Genomic DNA, 23,214 nt, shown 5'->3' with positions numbered 1-23,214 from the left:
ATATTGTTACAGTTTGGAAAGTAAATACAGTGAAATACTGAACAGCTTAACTGGCCTCAAACCATTAAATATTATCTGAGGAGTAAAATCACTACATTAGAGAACCACTGATCTATTTCCATATTTTTTTCTATCTCTAGATTTTAATGTCTGGCAGATGAGTCTATTTTCAAATATTCTAACCTGGAATGTTTAAATGAATCTTATTCACACTAGCTTTGCATACTAACACATCTCAGAGGAGATAATTCATAAAATCTATTGACTATGCTGATGTCTCTATTCAGAATACCTTCTCTAATAAGTCTGGATGGAAAACTACAATCAAACAGTGCTGAGCAAATTCATTCTCATGGGCATCACAGACCACCCTGAGCTGCAGGCTCCGTTATTTGGGCTCTTCCTCGTCATCTATGTGATCTCAGTGGTGGGCAACTTGGGCATGGTCATCCTCACCAAGGTGGACTCCAGGCTGCAGACACCCATGTACTTCTTCCTCAGACACCTGGCTTTTACCGATCTGGGTTATTCAACTACCGTAGGACCCAAAATGTTGGTAAACTTTGTTGCAGATCAAAATAAAATCTCCTATTATTTCTGTGCCTCACAACTAGCTTTCTTTCTTGTGTTCATCATTAGTGAACTTTTCATTCTGTCGGCAATGTCCTATGACCGCTACGTGGCCATCTGTAACCCTCTGCTCTACACAGTCGTCATGTCTCAAAGGGTGTGTCGGGTGCTGGTGGCAGTCCCCTATCTCTACAGCACATTTGTTTCTCTTCTAGTCACTGTAAAGATATTTAATTTATCCTTCTGTGGCTACAATGTCATTAAGCATTTCTACTGTGACAGTCTTCCTTTGATATCTTTGCTCTGCTCAAACACTCATGAAATTGAACTGATTATTCTGATCTTAGCAGGTTTTAATTTGATTTTCTCCCTTCTGATAATTCTCGTGTCTTACCTGCTCATTCTTGAATCCGTTCTCAAGATGAACTCTGCTGAAGGTCGGCACAAGGCTTTTTCTACCTGTGGATCCCACCTGACAGTGGTCACAGTGTTCTACGGGACTTTGATTTTTATGTATGTGCAACCAGAGTCCAGTCATTCCTTTGACACTGATAAAGTGGCATCTATATTTTATGCCCTTGTCATCCCCATGTTAAATCCCTTGATCTATAGCTTGAGGAACAAAGATGTGAAATGTGCCCTACAAAGGACGTGGAAAAAACTATACAATGTTTTCTCTTAAAGTTTATGTACTGTAGGAATCCTGTGCATTAGGTTGCAGGCTTCAAACTTTGCTCCATGTGTCTCCAAAAGGAGTAACAAGCACAAATATGTTCAAAACCCATATAGAGATGGTCTTCTATGTGCCAGTCACACTTCTATGCATTGTACATACATTAGCACATAAAACTGCAAACACTGTCTGCCTTCCTTGATGAGGAAAGATGAATTATAAATATAATTAAGTAAATTTTATCATACCTCAGAATGCATGAGGACGTTACAGACTCTAAGAGCAGATAAGGAGATTGGGTATACCAGATGGGCGTGAGGATGAATAGTAGGTACAAAAGGGGAGTTCAGATGATTATTGTTATTTTCAACTATTAGAATAAACTTCCCCTTGTCTACACGTATATTTGGGCAGGTGCATGTGTTTTTGTGTAAGTACACCCTTCTGTTTTGGCTTCATACTCGTCTAAGGCATGTGTTAAACTTGAACTTATTGTGGTTTCAAAGAGGCTCATTGTAGTGTAATGATTTGAACACATCAATCATCTGAATTTGTTCAGATGCTCCCATACCACATGGGGGATCTTAGGATCCTGTTCTATTCTCATCAGTGCAGTTGTTTTCATATCTACGTCCTGCAAAGTCTATTAGCTCAACTTACTCAGGGATTCAGTAACTCACAAAAGTCAGCACATCTTCGTAATCTAAGTCAGTCTGTGTCTCTACAGAAGTGGAAATGCCAATTAAGACATGTTTTCTTGACTGTAATTAACAGTACTGTGCTGTGTACTGGAAAGTTGTTAAGAGAATCGGTCTTAAAAATTGTCACCACAAAAAAGAAATGGTAATCATGTGATCTGAGGTGTTAGCTAATGCTAAATTGTAATCATATTGCACTATATCAGTGTTATTATCTGTCAATTCTGTCAGTAAAGCTGGAAGAAAACAAAAAGAAATTTCTTGAGGTCCTCCATGGAAGCTTCCAATTTTAAAAATGTTTATTTACATTTCATAGGAATCTTGATTTCTAACTGTTTGTTTGTGTCTAATAGGATTGCTACATTTCCTTATCTCTCTGAAAAAAAAATACTTCTTGATTAAAATTGCTTTTCCATCATTTCTGTATCTTTGCATGAGAGATCTGCTCTATTGAACTAGGTTTGTTGCCTCTTATTGGGTTAAATATTGGTTCCTATGAGTGTGCAATATCTTTTATTAGGATCTAGTGTTTGACTGTCTTGGTTTGATAAACTCCCTGTAGGAAGCAAAGGGGAGAATCCCATGATTTCGTCTACCTTATATTTCTAGTGAAAATGTAGTAAGATACGTAGCAATTGTATTTATATGTTATGTTTCTCAACAAACATCTTCTAGCCCTTCTAAATTTCCACCTTTTTGTTTAATTGTAATATTTTTAACATTTATGAAACTTTATTTACATAATAGAGAGACTGGACTGATTGTCCACCATCATGGGATAAAATTTTCTATGTAGTCAATCAAATTTAAATAAGAATAAATCATTGGAATTAAAAAATTACATGTATATTTGCAAATGAGATTAAATAATAATAAAGTGTTTAAATAGTTGATTATTTTAATTATTAAGAAAAAATATGTACTGAGGATGAACTTGAAGGAGTAGGAAATGAACTAACTTCCCTGATGTTAAAACTGTTTGTGGATTCTTTCCAGGAAATCCAGCAATTTGCTCTCTCTCCCTTACTGCTTTTGTGCTAAGCAATCCCCCAATTTCTCCCTTACATTCTTTACAACAGTTTTAATCCAGAGGATACACTCCAGGAAGAAGCTCATGAGCTGATAGATAATCTCAGAAGAATGGTCAGACCCTCCACAGTTCCCCCATGATGCCAGAAAGATTCATCAAGGTTAAGAGAAATGTAGCAGTGCCCTGTAAGTCTCCTGGTTGTTATTACCTTTTCTGTTCCATCTAGTTTTTCTTCAAAACTTCAAGGCCTTAACTCCAAGACAGATGCACAGTCTCTAAGGCATTTGCCTGGCGAAGCAATAAAGCTGTTCTTTTTTTCCCCAAAACTCTGCCTCCAAGTCTGCATCTGGCTTTCAGGGCACAGCAGCTATTCTGCAGCAACAATCTTTGCAAAGATAAATGTAGACAAATAAATTTTGGTTTCCAGAAAATGTACCTTGGACAGATATACAGTGAAATGCTAACATTAGTTATTGGTGACTGCTAGATTATGAAAATGTTTAATTAATACTTCTTAGTCACGTCCTCAAGTTATTTTCAGTGATTTTTTATTAACATTCTTGTAAGAAAAGGAAAAAAAACCCTCTAATATGTGGATTTGAAAAACAAATAAACTATGACTAAACATAACACAATCTCTCATTTCTAAAATAAATCTTGATGTGGCTTTTATACTCCTTCAAATGATAAACAATAAGAAAGACCAAAATGTTTCAAGATTTACAAATTTTGTTATTATATATTATTCATTTTAAAGGTTATTTTCTATTTCATTATTAAGTACACATATAATTTATCTTAGTAAGTTGTATATTTTTACACAAAATATAAAAATTAAATCAGAAATTGGAACACAACTGAAATGTTTCATTTGATATTGTGAAGAATATTAGAATATAATATAGCATTATAAGAAAACACAGCAGTATAAGTTATGCCCATTATGCAACAATTTTAATAAAAATTCTAGCAAATTGAATCTAGCAATATGTAGAAACAACAATGTACCATGTTAGCCTTATCCCAGAAATGGGCTTTATCATTCAAAATTAAAATTACCATATTAAGAGAGTAAAAAGGAAAAATTTTTCTGACATCTCAATAAATTCAGCAAAACATGTTAAAGTTTCAATATGTTTTAGGAATAAAAACTTTGACCAAATGAATAAATGGAACTCCCTAAAACTGATAAAAGGGAACCAGTGAAAAACCTGCAGGGAACATCACATATCATATTAAAAACTCAAATACATTTTCATTAAATCAGAACCAAGGCAAGTAAGCCTCTTCTTTTCAACTACATTCAAATGGTACTGGAGGTTATATCTGTGAATGAGTCTGTCCCCTGCCATATCAGCAAACAAAGTATGGTGCAGCCATCAAGCCATCAGCCACTGCAGCCACCCCTAGCTGTGTGCCCTGAGGGAACTCAGGATGGAGAAGAGCAGGATACTGGCCCTAGGTAGTGAAGGTGCACATCAAGTAATGATTTCAATGAGCCCAGCCTCCGGCATCTTTCCCACACATAGGAAAGCACTAAATTCATTAATTTGAAGTGTTTGTTTTTCTTTAACTCAAAGTAATCTTTTGCTGTTCCTGACTACCTGGTTTTTGTTACCAAAACCTCCTATATGTATTAGCTACTTCCTTAACTTTAGAGCAGTCCCTCAGAACTATCTGAGAGGCTGTCTTTCAGGCTTAGGTCCTCAGCAAGTCTGTTGAGTAAAACAGAATTCTCAATTTTTAGGTTTTGCATTTTTTTTTTTTTTTTAGTTGACATGCCCAACACAATATGGCAAGGAAAAAGAAGAGAAAAAGTCAGATTGGAAAGCAGGAAGTTAAACTGTATTTATTGATACAGAGCAAGATTATAGAGGTGGAAATCTAATGGAATCTGTAGAAAAAATTGAACTAACGTGAATTTAGCATGATTTCAAAAGAAAGATCCGCACACAATTTTTTTTTAAATTTCTGTACATAAGCAATCAAAAATTAGAGGTGGAATTTTCAAGTACCTATTACAAATGTATCAAAACTATAAAATACTTAAAGATAAATCTGAAAAAAATTTGTAAGGCCTGTACACTAAACATTAGGAAACATTTCTGAAAAACATTAAAGAAGACTAACACGAAATAAATGAGAGCCATACTATAATTATTTGCTGGGTTATTCAATATTGTTAAAATACTACATTTTTCTTAATGCGAATCCAATAAAAATCCAAACAGGCATTTTTTTTTTTTTTTTTTTGGTAGGAATTGAGAAGCTGAAACCAAAATATATAAATGAATGCAAAAAAAACCTAGAATAGCTTAATTAACTTAGAAAAAAAGAAGTAATGTAATGCAAACACTAAGAGAACACTAAATAGTGTCTAGTCATATTCCAAAGCTATAGTTATTTTTTTAAAAGTGGTACTGGTATAAGAAATGACAAACAGATCAATGAAACAAGATTGATAGACCTGAAACAGACTCATGCCTGGATGAGCAACAAATTTTCTACAAGGCAAAAGGAAAAGGGCATTTCATGAAGAAAGGATAAACTTTTCAACAAATAGGGACAGACTAATTAGATATACGTATGCAAAATATTGAACTTTGATCTATAACTCATACAAAGAGACACAAAAAAGTGTATCATAGATGTAAATGTAGTACTGAAAAGTCTAAAAATTTCAGAATAAAACATAGTAGAAAATATTCATGACTTGGGAAATGTAAAGACTTCTTAGATAAAACAACAAAAGTAAAATCAATAAAATAAAAACTTGATACATTAGAAAACTTCAAAATTAAATCTTTTATTTTTCAAAAGATACACTTAAGAGGATGTAAAAACAACTTACATTCTGGAAAACATTATTTTCAGGTAACCTATTTCATAAAAGGATTGTTCCATAATATGTAGAGAAATCACAAAACAATAATAGTAAATAATAATATCTCCAGAACGGGTAAAATGTTTGAACAATTGCTTTATCAAATAACATAGAAAGATGGTAAATAAGCACATAAGTTTTTCCTGTGATCTAAAGCCATCAAAGGTAAATATTCTTACCACGTCATTCTCTCAGGTCTCTGCCTGCAGTGCCAAGTTAAGAGAGGAAGACAAAATTTTCCTTTTGTCCCTTCTTTTCCAAATTCGGACATGAGAAAATGAATTTCTAAGAATTAGTTCCTTGAGTTGTGACCCATGTGAATTTGGTTCCGGATGCCCTTGATTTATCACTGATTGTTAGCTTCCCAGAAACTGTCATTGTTTTCCTTTGTCTCTGTCTTTTGTGTTGTTTACCATAAGGAGGAAAATCTATAAATGAGGGTCTCTTGAAACAGAGCAAGACCCAGTGGGTCCCTCTTGGATACAAAAGCCTTTCTGTTTCCCCCATCCCATGTTTGTAGGGAAAAGGCTTCAGCCTGGGTTCCAAAGGGTAGATTCAAACAATTACTAACCAGGGATGTGAGGGAACACAGACACAAAGGAGCAGCAGCCAAGAAACAATAGTGCACAGATAAGCAGGGTCCTGGTTCCTCCTCAAGAGACATACGCAGATAGTAATGTACCTTTGTGTTCTTCTGCAGGACTAAGGCCCCCACCCAGGTGGAGGAAGGCAAATTCAGGCTGAGCGCAAGGTTCCTAGAACACCTGTTATCTCACCACAAAACAATCAGAGAAGGGCCACACACCCTGTGGCTCTCCCTCCAATTTTGCCTATAAAAACTCTTCCCTGCAAACTGCCAGGGAATTTCACATCTTTTGAGCATGAACCACCAGTCCTCCTTGCTCAGCCCTGCAACAGATCTGCTCCAGACCCCAATGTTTAGGTCGATTTGGCCTCACTGTGCATCAGGCACAAGAACTTGCGTTCAGCAACACTCCTTGTTGGGGAACACAGCGGGCCGGTGTCTCTGGAGGTGAAAGAATCTACCAAAGATGAAGGAGGAGAAGAGTAAAGGAGTTTACGAGGGGTGCAGTCGGAGACGACAGCAGCCACACAGATGAGAGGGGCCTGTGTGAGCACCGAGGGCCAGCTTCTGGGGTCTTTCATAGGGGAGGGTCACAGGTGCATGATCAGCTTGTGCACAAGGCTCTGATTGGTTGTAGGAGAGGTAAGACATTTAGGGTCTGTGAAGGGCAGTGGGGTTTAGGACTCTCATAAGGTGGGCTGAAACAGGCCAGCCTGAGCAGCTGTGAGGTTAGGCATTACCTAGGGCTGTTAGTTTGTTGGGGCACAAACACCCAGTAAAGAATGTACTTCTGTGTTGCGGGATCACAGGCAGACATCTGAGAGCCCAGAATCGGGGGTCACTGGACTTTGAAGGATGTCATTTGGCCCCACACGCCTTTTTATGTGTCCTGAGAGCTTGTAACCAGCAGGAATGTCCCCCCAGGTTTCTGCCAGCTGAGGGTGCAGGATGTCTGGCTTGCATTGGGAGGCTGACTGGCTGGGGCCGGAGACATGAAATGACAGGCAGCCAGCACTTTTGCCAATTCTTAGGGAAATTAGCCTCAAGAAAACTTTTCAGTCCATAAGGGGACTTTGTCATTTCGATCATAATTGCCTTCTTAGTGCTGGGACAGTCCCATCCCACTGTCGCCTACCTGTTATCTCAGATTAGTGCTTCTACAGCTGGAGGCACATGAAGGTCTTTGCTTTCTTAGGCTGTCTTTGGGAGTAATTCCATGGCAAGGGCACTTGTGGTGATGGAATAGGTCTGTACTGGAAAGGGGCTGCACAGAATGGAATAACTAACGGTGCACTATGCAGTCAAGGGGAAAAGCAGCAGCACAGAAGTGGTGAACAGACCTATGAGAGAAAGTCAGAATGAAATGAGAAGTAACAGTGACTCTTTTCTGTCTCTGAGGGACAAGTAAAAACAGTCACATGGGCAACAAAGCCAGGAGGCAACACCTCATAGCAGCATCATGTGCTATTTTAATTCCTTAAAAATGTGTAAGTGATGTAACAAGGCCGTGTTTAAACATTTCTACAGGTCATACGTTTGAGAAGACCACTGTGGAGGTGCTGACTCCTGACTGGCGTGCCCGATAGGCACAATGCTTTAATCGAGTGTCCTTAGGGCTACAAAAGGAGCTTGGTTTAACCAAGAGTGAAAAATGGAAGGCAGGGAAGAAAGGAGGAAGGGAGGAAAGAATACAGACAGGAAGTCAGGAAGGAAGAAAGGAAGGAGAGAAAGAAAAGGCACTGGAAACAAATTGGACAATTAAAGGACAATTAAAGGACAATCTCCAGACATTTTGTTGTGCTCTCAATACTTGGGACAATTAAAGGACAATCTCCAGACATTTTGTTGTGCTCTCAATACTTTAGGGATAATCAACAAATTGCTTGGCATTTCCTCAGGGAGAGTCTCCAAAGGGGAAAGAAATCCATAAACTGTTCTCACTACAAAGTGTAAGAAACACATGAGGGAGTCAAGACAGAGGCATCATTACAGGTAAAATGATGGACTATTTCATGTGACGCCTTTAAGTTTTCAATACCGTCAATGCTAAAGTGACATCTTCAAAATTTCACTTTAACCCAATGGCAAAGCCTGAGAAGAATGAGGCCATTTCTGATGAACTTCTCTTTGCTTTCCCGTACTCCGTCATGCCTGAGCTGGAATAGGACACCTCTTCCTTTCTCTTCATATTAATTTTTTGAGTGGTTGACCGACTAAATGCCGAAAAGTATCTTTGAAACATCATCATGTTATTTCCTTTACAGAAACAATACTGTCTCTAATGGAGGCCAAAACTGAGAGCAAGCGAAGCCTAGAGGTGAATTTTTAGAAACTGGCAAAATTAAGAAGCTGTGAATATTTCATCTCTCATTTTGATATCTTCCCAAATTCTTATTTAATTAGTGCTCTAGGTGCTTTTTTTGTGACCCCCCAATTACAATTTAATATTTAATGATTATTTAAATAAATGTATGAGTCTTTCCAGATCCCTTGAAGGGACAAAAGGGGACTTCTGCCACACACTGAGATGTGAAAAGCATTACTGGGATATTAGCAGACTTTTAAGGACCCAGTTTAATGGTTATGGTAGAATGTTCAGCATGTTTCTCAATTTCAAATGATCTGGCAGAAAGCAGATATGATTATCTCATGGAGTACAGCTTAAAAAAAATTACAATCAGTGTTCAACAAAGTTGTTAAACTATGAAAAAGCTATTTGGGTCTTTGTGTAGAACGCTATAGCTTGTAAGAAAGAGAGAGAGAGAGAAAAATAATGACTTCCATCTTTTCTTACCTTACAGGGAAATTGGAATTTACCAAGTCTGATTTTTCTCAGCCTTACATATTTGCAAAACAAAACAACAAAACAAAAACAAGGTTTATATTGCTTCTTAATAAATGTATCGTATTGAAGACATTTCTCTGTAATGACTGTCTACCTATACCCATTCCCATACTTCTGATATAAGAAGAGTGTGTGCATCCAGGTAAGGCAGGCTATCACGAGGTCACAAAATTATAAGCAATATTTTAAGTGCATTAAATGCAAATTTCATATAATCATTTTCATATTTCATGTTATAAAATTGTGTGTTTTTATTGATTTTCTTCTAGATCGGAGACTACTGTCACTGTAGTTTTTATTGTAACCAGTATAATTTCTATTCTTTTTAAGGAAAACATTCAGGCTCACAGTATTTTAAATTTAATAATTCTCTTACCTAATTTGCCATCTACCTTATTCTGGTATGTTCTTAATCTGTGTATTATTAGGGACATTCAGACACATTTCTATTTGATTATATAAAAATGTTTATCTGTGTTTTATATTATATCACAGTTTGAAGGAGCTCCTGTGGCCTTAAGATGTAGAATTTAAGGTAAAAACCAAGGACCCACGTACAGCCATTCTACACTGCACATAATTTCAGCCATACAGTGTTGTGTAACACAGGGAATTTAAACACTTTATTTTAAAGTATAGTATCTCTTTATCCAAAGGAGGTTTTTATAACATTCAATAAATAAAAACAATGCAAATTACTCCTCTTTCTTTCAGTTTGCTCAGATTTCCACATATACTTCTGGGTTCTTGCATGGTAAAGTGCGTTTGAATTGTTACATACAAGTTAGTAAATGTCAATTTTGGTGAAAATGTCTCTAAGGGAAGACAAATATTTTAAGAAATTTATATCAAAATAAACTTACATTCATACTTCTCTAAAATAGCTAAGACATTTAAAAGGTAAATAATTCCAAAATAATAGCACCTTGGTGGTCCAATTTTAGTCACAGAGAAGGGGGAAAGGGTAGGGCTTAGAGTACATCACAGGCATCCCATCCTACTTGACCTGTTCCTCACCTGTTGATCATCATAGCCCTGGCAGAGAAGATGCCACACTGCAGAAGAATTTACCCACGAATATGTAAAGAAATGCTCTGTGAGTTTAATTATTGTCACTATTAAAAAGAATAAAAATAAAAACTCCAATGTACTTAACTTCCATGTAGTATAGACACATTGACATATTTAATCTTTTCATTTTGTACCCAACCATCCTGTAAGGATGTATTGGTTTTGTATATGACAATAAAGTTTCATGTAAGTTAAATTATTTGCCAAAAGTAATCTGGTAACCCTTTGTATATACTATAAATGGAGTTATTACAACACAGATATATATATATGTGTGTGTGTGTGTGTGTCTCATATGTTTCTTCACATAAAGACAATTCTCACTGCAATCTGTTACAGTTTTCTTATTTATACACCTGTCTAATATGTGCCAAGTGTCTTAATTGTTTCAGCCTGTATCACTCATATACAGGATTTTATAGAACTATGTGTTGTGTAGTGGATTCAATACTTTTTGGAGTTTCTGGCTCTACATTTCCATTAGAATTTTTGTTTAATTGTGTAATATAGTTGATTATATAACTGGCACATGCATTGAGCCATATTATTAAATGTAATTTATACATGTCACTATGTGATTGCAATTATGTAAATGACTAACAGAAAACCCAAAAGAACAACACAATAATAGTTTACATATGTAACCTTCAAATTTTTAGGTTTTAACTTTTTTCTTTATATGTATCTATGTATCTTACGTGTCTACACCTATCTATGTATCTCTGTATGTATCTCTTTAGCTATCTATCGTCTATCTATCTATATCAAATTGGCTTTTCAACCTTAGCAGTATTGAGATTTGGGACTGATATGGGTCATTATAGAATGAATGTTTAGAAGCATAACTGACCTCTAACAATTATATGCCAACAGCATCCACCTCCCAGCTGTGAAAACCAACAAATCTTCTGGACATTAACAAATGTTCTTAGGTTAGTAAAATAACTTCTATTTGAAAACCAGTGACTGTCTCTGTTTCTATCTGTATTCATGCATATTAGGATATGTAAGAGATGGGCTGATTCTCAAAGATCCTAAATAGGAAAGTTTAAATGTATCTTATTTATTACACTAGCTTTGCACACTAAAAATATCCCAAGTGATAATACATAAAACCTGTTGACTACGCTGATGTCTCTATTCCAAATAGGTTTCCTGAAAAACCTGGATGGAAACACACAATGGAACTGTGGTGAACAAATTCATTCTCATGGGCATCACAGACCGCCCTGAGCTGCGGGCTCCGTTATTTGGGCTCTTCCTTGTCATCTACATGATCTCAGTGGTGGGCAACTTGGGCATGGTCATCCTCACCAAGGTGGACTCCAGGCTGCAGACACCCATGTACTTCTTCCTCAGACACCTGGCTCTTACTGATCTAGGTTATTCAACAACAGTTGGACCCAAAATGTTGGTAAATTTTGTTGTGGATCAAAATACTATCTCTTATTATTCTTGTGCTGTACAATTAGCCTTTTTTCTTGTTTTTATTGTTACTGAAATTTTTATTCTGTCAGCAATGTCCTATGACCGCTATGTGGCCATCTGTAACCCTCTGCTCTACACAGTCATCATGTCACAAAGGGTCTGTTGGGTGCTGGTGGCAGTCCCCTATCTCTATAGCACATTTGTGTCTCTTCTAGTCACTGTAAAGGTATTTAATTCATCCTTCTGTGGCTACAATGTCATCAGTCATTTCTACTGTGACAGTCTCCCCTTGATATCTTTACTCTGCTCAAATACTCATGAAACTGAAATGATTATTCTGATTTTAGCTGGTTTTGATTTGATTTCATCCCTTCTGATAGTTCTCGTGTCTTACCTGCTCATTCTTGAGTCTATTCTCAGGATGAACTCTGCTGAAGGTAGGAGGAAGGCTTTTTCTACCTGTGGGTCGCACCTGACTGTGGTCACAGTGTTCTACGGGACTTTGATTTTTATGTATGTGCAACCAGAGTCCAGTCATTCCTTTGACACTGATAAAGTGGCATCTATATTTTATACCCTTGTCATCCCCATGTTAAATCCCTTGATCTATAGCTTGAGGAACAAAGATGTGAAATGTGCCCTACAAAGGACGTGGAAAAAACTATACAATAATTTTTCTCAAAGTTTACATACAATATGAGTCCTATAAACTAGTTATGGACTTTAAGTTTTGCTCTATTTGCCTCCAAAAGAAATAGTGAGCATAAATGAGTTCAACATATATTTATAGATTGTCTTACATATGCCAGGTATTTCTAATTATTGTAAATAAATTAATGAACAAAATAGTAAAAATATTTGACTACCTTGAGTGGGAACTATCAATTACATACAGAAGTATAGTAAATGTTATAATACAGTAGGATGTGTTAGGTGGATATAGACCAGAAGAAAGCTGTCAATGATTCTGATATTTTTCTCATCTATTAGAATAAAATTGTAGAGTGTGTTGTCTGTGTGTCCAAGTCCTTTCTTTTCCTTCTGTTTTAGCCTTCATACTCTTTCTCATTGTTTTATCTGTGTATTTGATGACTTGAAGTACTCTTATATTACTTTAATCAAATATCCTTATTTTAAACATTGGGATTCCACTTCTTTACTCATCAATTCCTTTACTTCTGTATATGAGACTAGTAGATTCACCAAACATCTGTAGGTTCTATTCTGTGCTTGATTTTTGTCTCAACCAGTCCATTTTGTTGATATCAGAAGATATTCCAATTAAGATAAATTTTGTGGTCCCTCATAAGCTCCCAGATTTGTACATTTTGTTCTCCCAAGTCATTGTTCTTTTTTTCATAACTGGCAGTTTGGTTTAGGAGATTGTAATATTCTTGTCTTTTTGACAAAAAAAAGTAATTATCCATGTTTAAAAGTTATATTCCAGTTGTTTCTGTATCCTTGTTAAAATAGAAATCCATAGCAAAGTGAAGACAAGACAAAATCTAAGTAGATCTGTAATAAATTGAAGGAGGTCAAAAATTAATATTAAGTTGTCAGGAATATGCATGTTGAAAAGGAAACAAGGGAGTTTCCATTTTAAGAAATATCCCTAATGATTTGTAGGAGGAATTCTGTAAGGCACAATACAAGAGATAAATGGTCTTTCCCAAAAAAGAGAAGTCTGTGAGGGAAATATTCTCCATCACCTTCTGCTTCTCAGACTTTGAAGAAGCTTTTTATGTGAGATTCAGCCACTTGAGAAATTAACTTAAGGACAAGAGAATATATTGATTCTAATACTGTTGAGCTACTTAAACAATGAAAGCCATAAAGCATAACATATGATCACTGTATTTTTTTTTAATTAAGCTCTGTTGAGATAGGATTTGTTAAATGATCCATTACATGCATGGTGACAGTACTCCTAAATGATACAGTGGGGAAAGCCTGAGTGTCACATGCAGGTGCAAAGTTTGGGTACGATGGTATTTTAGGGTGTAGCATTCATCTATAGACCAAGATGTGAAAAACACCCTCCCAAAAAGGTACACATATTAAGTGTTGCTCTGACTCATGGAAATACCCAATGGCTGCCCAGCACAGTGACTGGACAGATGAAAGGAACATACAACTCAGGAATATCTACCAACTTCATGGAAAGAAGCTTCACTGATAAACCTACACAATATGTCATTGAAAGAGTGACTAAAAATGAGAGAGAAAAACAATACTAATTGAGAAGCTTGAGCTGAAAATTAGATATTATCTTTAGAATAAGCAATTCATTAGATATTTAATGACCCACAATAATCATCATATTCCCAAGTGTCAAACTGCATCTGCGTATGGTTTCTTCATTGGAGAAAGGTGCCACTAGGAAAGAAGGAGAGTGTGGGAAATAACAAATCGGTACCACAAGTATCTCAGGATCCCCTGGAGAAAGTAACCTCTGGAGAGCTGAACAGGGATGCTATCAAGAAGACAGCTCTCAAAGTCATGGAACAGGAGGGGTTCTATTCTAATTTCTAGTACATGTGAGTCTCATACCTGGGAACTATGAGGGGCATGCCCTTCACAAGGGCATGCGGTGCTTCTCCATTTCCTACTATTTCATATTTGAACAGAAGTTTACGTTGTATTTACAGGCAATCTTACCTTCATTAGCTTCTTGATGATAAGGATTAAAATATTTTGTATGAAGTCCTGACAAACTTGTGTGTTTTGCATTGTAATGCATATCCAGTTATGGGAAGCCTTGACTTGTATCAGTTTGTATTCACATAAAACAAAAAAATAAATATTATCCACTATAGGAAGCCTTGAATCATACCCCATTGAATATACACCACTAATAATCTCTGGCGTGACGTAATGCTTTGGAGTGCGTGATTAAAATTGAGTCGCTCCTTTCTGCAAATACTCTGTGGCAACAACACTTACAATGGCTAAGCTGACTGGCCACAACAGTCTAAGAGAGGCTCGAGGCCCTTGGAGGCCAGGCTTCTTATGCCAGCTCCATCCGAAGGGTTTTCCTGGAGGTTCACCATCGTAAGAAGAGCATGTCTGCCCAGACAGAGACAGAGACCAGAGAGAGATCTCTCCACCAGGAAACATGGCTGTGTTGCACAGTCTGCTTGTAAAGCTGATGAGGAAATGTGCAATTGTCCTGCAACTACCACAAAACTGATGAATTAAAATGTGCACAGCAAGCCCTCAGGAGGGAAGGACTGGCTGATGTGTCATTTGCAAAGCTGTCTGACTTACAGGTCGGACTTAGGCCTTCACACTGGTAACTGGAAACCCAAGTTGGTGAGGACCTGACCTTCGTTGCTGGGTTATAATGGTGTCCACAAACTAGACAGAAACTGAAGTCTAATGAAAACTGTCTCAACTGACTCTCCTGGTCTAGAAATGTATGATCTTAGAAAAGAAGGTACTTTGGTTTGGAAAATCTGTTAAAATAAAGTGGTGATATTAACTGACATGTGATTTGCTGAGTGTGCTGCAACCGTTTGGTACAGCAGAGGCTCCGTAACTTCCCTTGTTAACCTGAATGAAAATAAAACTTATGAAAAAAGTGATCTCAAGGAACATATTATGTGAGGTTGACCTAAAAGCCCCATGACATAAAAACAATTGGGGGTCACATTGTCAGAGAAAGTAGTACCTTTAGCTTTGGATAAGTTACATATACAGTAGCTTATTGTCCAGAAAAAAAACTGTAGGAAGGTAAAAAGGAATTAAGAGATATAGGACAGAGGAAAAGAAATGTCATAAAACATATAAGGGGCTGTAGTTATGGGTAATATGTTTTTGTTTACAAAATCTCAACTTGACATTGGATAATTTGGGTTCTATGAATGGTCAGCATTTTAATGTGTCTCCATTTGTATGTAAAACATTATAGAAATGGACTTAGTAAACATTTCCAAAAATATCTAAGGAATATGTAGCAAATAACAAAAGTCAAAGTTAAAAAGTGGAAGAAATTCCTTAATGGTTAGTTTGTGTAATTATTTCTAGTCCATGGGACACCTGATGATCCTCTACTTGACAGAGCTCACTTCCAGAATTAGCTCAAGGAATTTGTGGGGACTATATGGAAAAACAGATAAATAAAAATACTCTTCCAAAAATGATGCATGGAAGTCCAGTTGACATAATTGTATGCTGCATGCAGCTTATGAGGAGGCTATCACTGACATCACGAAGCCTTCTGTGGTAACAAAGATCCCAAAATATAAATGCTGCACCATGCAAACGGAGAAAGAGATGGTTCCCTTCACAACCAGGAGGTTTGTCAGCATCTTGGGTGCTATGGCAGATGAATAGCAGGCATCCACAAATGAAAGGCAGCTGAGGAAAAAGTACATGGGAGTGTGGAGCCTGGGACTGATTTGGATTAAGAAGGTCATGCCCAGGTTCCCCACCAAAGTAACAGCATAAACCACCAGGAACAACACAAAAAGCACAACTTTCAGCTCAGCCCAGTCTGTCAGTCGCAAAAGAATAAATTCAGTGACAACTGTAAAATTCTCTTCAGCCATTTCTGTGTTTCTATTAAAAAAAAAATCTGGTGTGGGAACAAAAAATGCAGAAATTACAATATATTAGGATATATATATCTCAAATACAGACAATTACTGATGTCAGTTAACTAAAATTTCAGAAATAAAGATCTAATGGAAATAAAGGGATATTTTGGGGGGATTTAGCAGGACTCCAGCCCAGGAGACACAAATTCTTCACCTTATAATAGACAGTTTACACAGTTTTAAGGCTTTTTAAAAGTATAATTTACATGCAAAGTTTGGATGCCCTATATTCAAAGCTGTTCTTCTGTTTCAGAATTAACTGTCTCTCCCATCTTCTCTATTAATTGGAGTGTTGTTTTAGAAATAATGAGAAACAGATGGTGATTATTATGGTTTATGTCTAATTGATATCACTTATTCATCTTAATTAAAAAGTTTCAATTGCCACAACAGTGAGAAGGTGGGAATCCATCACTCCTGGATCCAATCCTATTGTTGATAATAACAGGTTTTATTTCATTAGACAAGTTAACTTCCTGCATCCAGGGTATAATTATATTTTCTTTTCCAAGGTTGTTGAGAGGATTGAAGGGGACTGTTCCAACAAAGTATTTAGTGTTGCCTTGAGTATAAATTAAGCACTGAACAATGAGGTAGATAGTTACATGCCTTACATATATGAGGCATGGCTAGCTGGATAGAACAGTGATACCCATTTAGTGTGTGATGCTTTTTGGTTCATATTGATGGGCATTAAACTTTGAAAATATTGTAATTGAACAGTTTCTATTTCAGAGCATTTCTACAGTGCTTAAGCACTATTTGTGTTTATTTGTTTTAATAATTGCAGGGTGATCTCAGTTTATAATTTAGAAACTAGCCTTGTTAAATGTGAGATAATTAAAATAAGCATCTACTTTTTAAAGAATATTTTACATGATCTTTAAGATTACCAACAACTCTGACAAATGGGAGAGCATTGTCAAAAAATAATAAGTCTGAATATTTCAAAACTGCATTTTCATAAATTTGTCTCATACCTGTTCTTTCTTCTGTTATTCTTTGGTTATTACCTGAATATTTTTGTTTATAAACAGCCACATATAGTTATGAACTTTATTGTAAACTATAATCTAGGAACTAGAATGCTTAAAAAATTAGAAATCAAGTTAACCATCAAAATATAAAACTATTTAACTTTAGCAGCGGAATTTGGTGGCAAATTTATAAATTGAATTATATATGCTATGAACTTAACTTACATTAATTTTAAGATTGAACACACTGCTAGGACTCCACCATGTTTGAAATTTTCAATTATATGCAGAATGAGTGCTATATCTGAGAAAAGTAAATAAAATACGAGCACATGAAATGCAATTAGCTTATCAAAGATGGACACCCTTTTAGGATATCAGTTTATAGAATGCTCACATACACCTCCATGGTTTCTTACTCTCTTCTTGGAAATGAAATCAGTTAATATTTCTCTGAGATTCAGAGTGATCAATATTTTAAGGGTAGAAAACTGAAAATCATTCCAGGTTGAAAAAAAATCAAGTGCAACTTAGTACAAAATAAACATAATGGATTTTGTAAAAATTTTACATCTTTAATTCTCTCCTCAATGAGGGCAAGTTGGAAAGAAAGGACAAGCACACACATATAAATATACAGGTTTTTGTTTTAATGAGGCCAGAATCCCTGCAGCTCAGACACTGATTACACCAAAGCAACACCCACCAAACGCACTGTGGTCTGCATCCTGGTTTCTCATGGGACCTTCTCAAGGTGTCCCAGTGGAACTGTTTTTTTCTAAGATGTGTTACAAAACACACTGTTCTAAGATTTTGTAACAAAAACATGTTACAAAGTATGGAAAGCACCATAAAGCCAAGGATGAGAAGATAGTAGAAATAGTGATTGTAAACAATCTGCATAAATTGGAGAGCCTCTCATTAAGATGTAGTATGAACTGGTCCTGCCCTTTGTGAGGCAGAAGGGTGCTAAGTGGAATTGGGCTTGCCATGCCATTTTTTCTAAAAACGTCCTAGGAAGCAACATGCCATCACCCATATCTACACACTTCTGTTCAGAGTCAAATTCTGCATTCTGTATCACAGGTCGAATGACCATGTTTCACTCCTATCAGATATTACATTTAGTGTCAATATTCTCAGTTATTTAACAAATGTTTCTTGAGGAATGAAGTCAAGCTGGACGTCCTGTTAGACACTAGACAGACAGGGGTTATCACTGACAAGCACACATGACTGGACTTCCCCTTCTTACAAGTGGAAGACTCTATATAACTCCACCCTCCTCAAAAAAATACTTTTAATAGAATATATTGAAATACTAAATATAAAAGTAAAATATTCTATAACTATTGCAGATAACAAATAAATAAATAAATGAAGTTGTTATCAGGCTTAAAAGGAAGAAAAAGAAGAAAATCAGACACCAATGTGGACACAGACATCATGACCCTCCTGTAGGCATTTGGCAAAATTTTTAATTTTATAAGTGAGACTCAGTTTGTTGAAAAAAAAATACCAAGTCTTTAGTCCCATGAACAAAACAGAATTCTAATAGCACCCAAATATAAATCCATTACTTTGAAAAATGGACATTTTCATTATAAATGCTAACAATATCTGCTTATCAGCAAAAATTACAGGTAAACTTGTCTAACATGATCTGATACCTGGTTGGGAAAAGAGCCTTATCTAAGAATCGGTACCACAGTGTTTCTCACCCAGGTTCACGTTTGGATTTTGCTGTCTGTGCAAGGGAGGCTCCTTCAAGCTAGAAATTACTATACATAATGGTAATCTGAGTCGGTAGCGCTGCCCTACAGAAGCAATCTTCCAGGATATCACAGAGACGGTCCTGTTAGATGTGAACTCACCATTCACTCACAAAACACAATGAGAAAGAACATTTCAAAAAGAAGACTATGGAAAGCCAGAAATATACTTAAAATGTTTTTAAGAATAAAGACTAAAAGGGAAAAAAAAAAAAAGAAAATGGATAAGACCTCCTTCAAAGAGACAAGGTTTATAGGCTGACTGATTGGCAATGTTCTTAGCAAAGGATTAGGGAGAATAAATGAATGAATAAATGTGTGAATGAATAAATAAATACCTGTGAGGAAAGCTATCTAGATGAAAACAAGGTGAATCATAATGCGAGAAATGCACAGTGGCCCACGCAGTGCTGACTGGTGCCTGCGGACCCTGCCCCCGCAACTTGCAGCCCTTAGGCATCTGCCTGCTCCTCTTTGGGAGGTAAACTCCTGACTGGTGTTTGTGTGAGCACAGTTACCAGCCTCGGGAAATGACTAGTCTCACCGTAGCTCAGGCTGACTCTTCTCAGCCCATGTCTCCTCCTTATCAGAATCATAAATTCCAGTACCTTTCATGTGTCAGCTGATATCTACATCTTATTTGAGTCATAAATCCACTGTCCTCCTGTACACCAGAGCCCCTTACCTCACTTATAGCCAATCAGAAATGTGTTCCCCTATGCCGTTGTGTACACAGCCCCTTCCTCATCAAAAGACCCTGCACATTCACATTCAGGGGGCACGCCAGGCACCTCTTGCCTGTGTGGCCTGCTGTTGCCTATAGCAGCATAACTATTGAACCTTCCTTTGTTCTCAAACTTTCCCTTGCCTTTGGTAAATTCTTCTTACCAACCCATATCACTGGCCCCGCCAAATATCCCCCAACAGCCCACTGTTGTGATATGGATTAGAATGCAAAAAAACAAACAAACTCTTTCCAAAAAGAGATGTTAAATGATTTATTTTTCTCCCCTGAAAATCGTTCTGGCAGTGTCATTATCACCACTGATTTCAACACCAAGCAAGGCCAACCCAGTTCTGCTCTTGGGATCAGCAGCAAACTACAGGTCATAGACAAAAAAGAATGTATTTAGGCTCAGGGGAGAAGCCCTGCAGACTCAGTCTTTCTGATGGTCTTTTCTGCTTCCTCACTAACCTAGGGGCTAAAAGCTTTCTAAAAATGTAGGGAGGGAAGTTAAAATAAGTGTTTTTTTATTTTTTTTCTGTGTGTGTGGTGGGGATATAATGCAATAGGTTGGGTAGAATTATGTAAGAGCAGTTAAATGACAGCCCGAGTTCTCTTGTCACAAGGAATACCTTTCTTTCATAACACACCAAGTTCAGTTATGGACTAAGGCTCCATTCTCCTAGGTAATGACAATGATCAATGGAAAAAATTCTTCACGGAAATATAAGTTCGATGGGGAAAATCACTACACATCTAAAAAAATAAATAAATAATTTCCTTAACTCTATTTCCTCTATCAGAAAACAAGCAAAAAAAATTCTGAAATAATTTTACAAAGCAGATTAAGAATTTAATACGTATATTTTTAATATACATCCTAAAATTATCAGAGGAGAATGCTGGTAACATGAGAAGAACTTAACCTTCTAACAATATGTTGGACAAGAACCCCCAAAGGAAGGGTTTTGGGGTGTTTTTTTTTTTGGCATTTTTTAAACTTTTTATGTGAAAGTAATTTCAAATATACAGAAAAATTTCATGAATAAGAAAAGTGAAAAAAATACACTTATTCATCTGTGATTAACATTTTGTTTGTCTTCTCTTTCTTGCGTGTCCCCTAAAGCATTTGTCCCCTAAAGCATTTGAGGGTAACTTACAATATGGTCCTTTATCCCTAAACACTTTGGTGTATATTTACTAAAGGCAGAGATATTCTCTTGCATAATTACAGTATAATTGTCAACTTCAATAAATTTAAAGTTGATATTACTTTTGCCTAACTTAACTATATTCCAGTTTTGTCAGTTGACATAATTTTTTTAATAAGAGCTTTTCCCTCCAGTACATTGAATTTAGTGGTCAGATCTCTTTAGTTTTTTTTTCAATATATCCCAAATGATGTTTTTGTTATATCACAACTCTATCTTGGTTGAATTGTAGATTTCTAAATATGGCAGCCCTGAGTGTAGAAGAAAGAGCCTGAAAAGCCAATGAGCTGAAACAGGGATAAAATCAAAATCAGGCAATAAAATCAAAATCAGTATTAGAATGGACGACAGGACTAACAGAGTTGGGCTGGAGAGCCCAGTCAGTGCAGGCGATTACCTGGCATTCAGCAGAGGCAAATTCACATATTCCTAAAAGAAGATTCTACCAAATTAAGCTAGTTACTAGAAAGACCCTTGGGTTTCCAGAATTTAGGGAAAAAAATATACTTATATAGATATTATCAAATAGGGCTGGAAGCAAGTCTTCATGAGTCTGAAGAAGAAAATACAGATTTAGGTCAATAACAATTTCAGAGATTTGAGTAAGCATGTACATATTATAAAATACATATGAATAAATAAAAAATGAAAATTTAATGACATGAAAAATTTGTAAGATAAAGAATGAAGAAATTTATCCTAAAATATACTAAATGAAGGTGGATAGCAAATTGGCATCAAAGAGATTTTAAGAAAAGTTTTCTGATAATCAGGATATAAAAACTAAAAGTTCAAATAATTAGGCATATTTTACAATTGCTATTGTTATGTTATGAACTATTATAATAATTATAATAGCATTATAATGATAAAGATGGTTACTCTATTTGGAACTACACTCTTATAGAATTTGACTCACATCCCGCCTGAATGAATATCACTTTTTTTTCAAAACAACCTACTTTCATGCCCCATGTGTTGCAAACTATATATAGAAAGATAACTACATTTACTGTAGTTCTGTTGTTGTTGTTTATAGTGGTAATAAAATTGCTTTTCCTGTTTTAAATCCTGTCATTGTTACTAGCCTACTGACTATGTCTTCATGTCAAGTATGAAACAGCAAATGTAAAATTGTTTAACTACTTTAAACACTTTCTCATTAGTTTTAAATACCCCAGGTTGTATCTTGTGATCTCAGAAGTTAATAAAGACTCTAAAATACAGAAAATTGTATATAAGTAATTATTTTCAAAATTTATTACAATATTCTTCACAGTACCTTTGGTGAGAGATAATGATTTCAAAATGATGGGAAGTGATGAAGTTATTTAATTAAGTAATTCCAGAACAGAACAGAAGCTCTAGGTCAGCAGTGACACCCATCATGTGATTTAATTATGAGATTTTTTGTTTTAATCTTGAAGAAATCTGAAGTAGATTCTTGAAGGCAGAGATGGAGGGAAAAGGTGATGAATTTTACTTACTCCCAAATGTAGTAATTCTATATATGTATATAGTTTAGTCGGATTTTTTTCAGGGGAGTATATTATTGCAAACTGAAAATTATAATAGGGTCAGTTTCTCACAACTCATATTTTTGTTACTGAGGTCACTGAAGTCTAAGAAAGGGAAGAAAAGTAAGCAAATCACTGCCAGTTGAAAAACCTCACTTGGAATTGTCCTCTCATTTTGAGCTAACATGGGGATTTACCAATATTTAACATTTAATGCATGTTTTAAAAAATAAGAGAAAATGTCATGTAAACAATTAATTTTCTTAGTAAATAATTTTAAGTATCTTAGAAAAAGTTTTAACTCCTTGTATCTCAAAAAGTACATACACATTCATAAAGACTCAGTTTTCCAAACACCAGAAAGTATGAATGCAATTTTATGGAGGAATAAAATAATTTTATTAAATTTATTGTATTAAGAGGGATTAGTGCAAATATTAATAACCTGAAGTTTAATGCAGTTGTGAGTAAGTCACTTCTAATTCTTAGTCTCATTTTCTCATGTGAAAAGCACTATGTAGGATAAAATGATTTGTACTATCCTAGAAATTCTAGAATTCATTGGATTCATGCTAATGTTAGCAAGTGAAGAACTGACTGTTGAGTGCTGTAGGAGTAAATGACTTGGAA

General features: G+C 35.9%; 2 protein-coding genes across 2 annotated transcripts; both read left to right on the top strand.

The window, feature by feature from the left end:
• The first annotated feature begins 310 nt into the window (after positions 1–310).
• Positions 311–1,252, top strand: LOC105090040 (olfactory receptor 8K3). The gene has a single exon (XM_010981230.3). It carries the CDS (start codon positions 311–313, stop codon positions 1,250–1,252), a length of 942 nt encoding a protein of 313 aa, XP_010979532.3.
• Positions 1,253–11,472: 10,220 nt separating this feature from the next.
• On the top strand, positions 11,473–12,485 carry LOC105090077 (olfactory receptor 8K3-like). Its single transcript, XM_064491876.1, has one exon. It carries the CDS (start codon positions 11,526–11,528, stop codon positions 12,483–12,485), a length of 960 nt encoding a protein of 319 aa, XP_064347946.1. The 5' UTR covers positions 11,473–11,525.
• Positions 12,486–23,214: the final 10,729 nt, after the last annotated feature.

The sequence above is a fragment of the Camelus dromedarius genome, chromosome 12, assembly GCF_036321535.1.
Source record: "Camelus dromedarius isolate mCamDro1 chromosome 12, mCamDro1.pat, whole genome shotgun sequence".
NCBI lineage: Eukaryota > Metazoa > Chordata > Mammalia > Artiodactyla > Camelidae > Camelus > Camelus dromedarius.
Note: the sequence above shows the minus strand (reverse complement) of the source record. Positions and strands in the feature narration are given on the sequence as shown.